This window comes from Parus major, chromosome 22 (genome assembly GCF_001522545.3).
Source record: "Parus major isolate Abel chromosome 22, Parus_major1.1, whole genome shotgun sequence".
Taxonomy (NCBI): Eukaryota; Metazoa; Chordata; class Aves; order Passeriformes; family Paridae; genus Parus; species Parus major.
In genome coordinates this window covers 273596-276254 of record NC_031790.1, presented here as the reverse complement: position 1 = coordinate 276254, position 2659 = coordinate 273596, and the positions used below count along the sequence as shown (strand labels likewise).

The following is a 2659-nucleotide window of genomic DNA, read 5'->3' as shown; positions in this document are numbered from 1 at the left end:
CGGGGCGTGCCGGTGCCTGGCCGAGCGCTACGCGGAGCTGGCCCTGGAGGGGCTGCTGGGCCGCCTGGGACCCCGCCTGCTCTGCCGCCTGCTCCTCGCGTGTCGCAGCGGGGACAGCGGGGACAGCGGGGACAGCGGGGACGCGGGGACGCTGCCACCGGCCCGGATGCTGGAGACCGCGGTGGTGCGGCTGGCGGAGTGTGTCAGCGAGGAGGTGAGGGGGGAACACCAGGGGGACACGCTGCGGTCCCCAGGAGGTGACGGGGCACCCCAGGGTTACACAACGCCGAGGGGACACCCTCGGGGGGACCCCTCATTGCTGTGTCCCCCCCACAGGACCCCAAAGGTGTCGGTGTCCCTGCGCTGTCCCTCCCCCGGGGCCCCTGTGCCCTGGGCCCCGTCTTCTGGTGCTCGGGCCCGGAGAACGCCCGGCGCTGCCAGGTCAGGGGGACACGGGGGACACGGGGGGGACACGGGGGACACCAGGGACACAGGGGGGACACAGGGGACATGGGGGACACACAGGGGACACAGGGGACACAGGAGACACACAGGGGACATGGGGGACACAGGGGACACCGTGGACACAGGGGGAACACGGGGGACACAGGGACGGGTGGCTGCCACCCCTGCACCCCCCAAATGACCCTTCTGCCCCTTGCAGGCCCTGCAGCACTGCCAGGAGCACGTCTGGCTGTAGGGGGGCACCAGGACCCCCCAGCATTGCACAATAAAGTCTGGATGCACCTCAGTGTTTTGGGGTGTTTTGGGGTGTTTTGGGGTGTTTTGGGGTGTGATGGGGGCTGGGGGGTCACGGGAAGCAGCAGAAACCACAAATCCCCCCCAAACCCAAAGAAGAGACAAGGTGAAAATGAGTTACAAAAATAGTGGGTGGCATTTACTGGAACACACACACACCTCCAGGGGTGGCTGCAGGTGTCCCCAGGGGGGCTCTGGGTGCTCCCCTGGAGCCCTCTGGGTGACCCTGGGGAGGATGGAGGTGTCACAGGTGGGCTGTGGGTGTCCCCACGAGTCTCTGGGTGTCTATGAGGGATCCTGGGGTGCTCAGGGTATCCGCAGAGGGATGGGGGTACCCCCGAGGGGCAGCTGGGGGTGTCCCCAAGGGGGTTTCTGGGTGTCCCCAAGGCTCTCAGGCGCCTTGTTGGTTTGTCTCGTCCTCCTCACGTCGCTTCCAGATCTGCAGGAGAGCAAGAGGGGGTTGGGGGGGGCACAGGAGACATTCTGGGGGTACCACTGTCCCCTTGTCCCCTCACCTGGATGTAGGCCTCAGACAGGGTGATCATCTGGGGCAGGATGTCGGTCACCTGCAGGTCCTGCAGCTCGTACCACTTGCCTGTGCCCTGCCAGGACCCGGGACAGGGTGACTCGGGGGGGTCCCCGTGGCCCCCCAGCCCCCTGAGGAGGGGACACTCACGTGGTGCAGGACGTGGATGCGGTAGGAGCCCTCTGAGGGCTTCCCGTCGTGCACGATGTTGGCGATGAGGTCGTAGGTGGTGTGGGAGTGCGCAGCCTGCACCTCCTCCGACAGGTATTCCCGCAGGTCCACGTTCCTGGGGACCCCCCGCACCCTCAGGGGGGCACTGCCCGCAGGGGACCCCCACAGCACCCCCACAACACCCCCAAGCTGCTTCCAGGTCCCTCCTGGACTGCTGCAGCCCCCCCAGATGCCCCCATCACCCCCTCAGGTATCCATGTCCCCCTCCCAGGTGTTATCAACGCCCCAACACCCCCACAGATGCCCAGAAACGCTCCCCAAGTGCCCTCAAACCCCTTTTTGATGCCTATAAACCACTCAAAGCCCTCCTGGATGCCAAAATCCCACTCCAGATGCCCACACACCACCCTAGACACCTTCAAATCTCTGGACACTTCCAATCCCCTGACCCAGGTGCTTCCAAAGCCCCTCTGGATGTTTCCAGTTCTCCACAGACATTTACAACCCCCTCCAGACGTTTTTACCCCCCCAGATACCCCCATCTCCTTTTAGAAGCCCCTCCACCAGCTCCCAGCCCCCCAGGCCCGCTGCCCATGGCTCACGTGATGGGGAAGTTGACGATGGTGGGGTTCTTCTCCACGAAGAAGTTGTTCTTGGTGAAGCGCTTGATGCAGAAGATGAGGTAGGGGGGCAGGCGCGTCAGCTGGAAGCGCTTCAGGAAGTTCTCCTTGTAGGTCTTGTACTCCTTCTCGGTGCTGCCGTTGAACTTGGCCAGGATGCTGAACAGGGGCACCTGGGGGATGATGAGCTGCTCCTTCTCGTCCTTGTAGAGCGGCGCCGTGGGCAGGTCCAGGGTCAGGTACAGAAACGTGGACTCCACCATGCGCTCCTGGTACTCGCTGTTCTGCAGCAGCTGTGCCTTCTCCTCTGCTGGCTGGGGGGCACCCACGGGACATCCCCGTTGGGTTGGACCTCTCAGCATCCCCCCTTCCTTCATCTGACCCCATCACAATCCTCGTCTGAGTCCTCCCCCCTGCCAGATCCCAGACACTTCTAATCCCCTGGCCCAGGTGCTCCGTGGTACCCAACCACCTCCCACACCACTACACCCAACACCTCCCACCACTCCCCATGGGACCCCACCACCCCTCATCTGACCCCACCACCCCTCATCTGACCCCAACACTGCCCCACTGCACCGTG

General features: G+C 64.4%; 1 protein-coding gene and 1 long non-coding RNA gene across 2 annotated transcripts in view; one reads left to right on the top strand and one right to left on the bottom strand.

Annotated features, from left to right (window-relative positions):
• The first annotated feature begins 6 nt into the window (after positions 1-6).
• LOC107213892 lies at positions 7-751 on the top strand. The gene is made up of 3 exons (XR_001524821.1): positions 7-214; positions 337-441; positions 665-751. It is a non-coding gene; the product is annotated as an uncharacterized LOC107213892 (long non-coding RNA).
• Positions 752-872: 121 nt separating this feature from the next.
• The window catches only part of USP39 (ubiquitin specific peptidase 39), a gene marked incomplete at its 5' end in the record, with an annotated part of 4277 nt that continues 2490 nt past the window's right edge, over positions 873-2659 (bottom strand). Inside the window, 4 exons of the mRNA XM_033519421.1 lie at positions 873-1198; positions 1275-1361; positions 1436-1571; positions 2059-2390. Coding sequence (XP_033375312.1) covers positions 1151-1198; positions 1275-1361; positions 1436-1571; positions 2059-2390 — 603 coding nt within the window. The remainder of the gene's footprint in view (positions 1199-1274; positions 1362-1435; positions 1572-2058; positions 2391-2659) is intronic.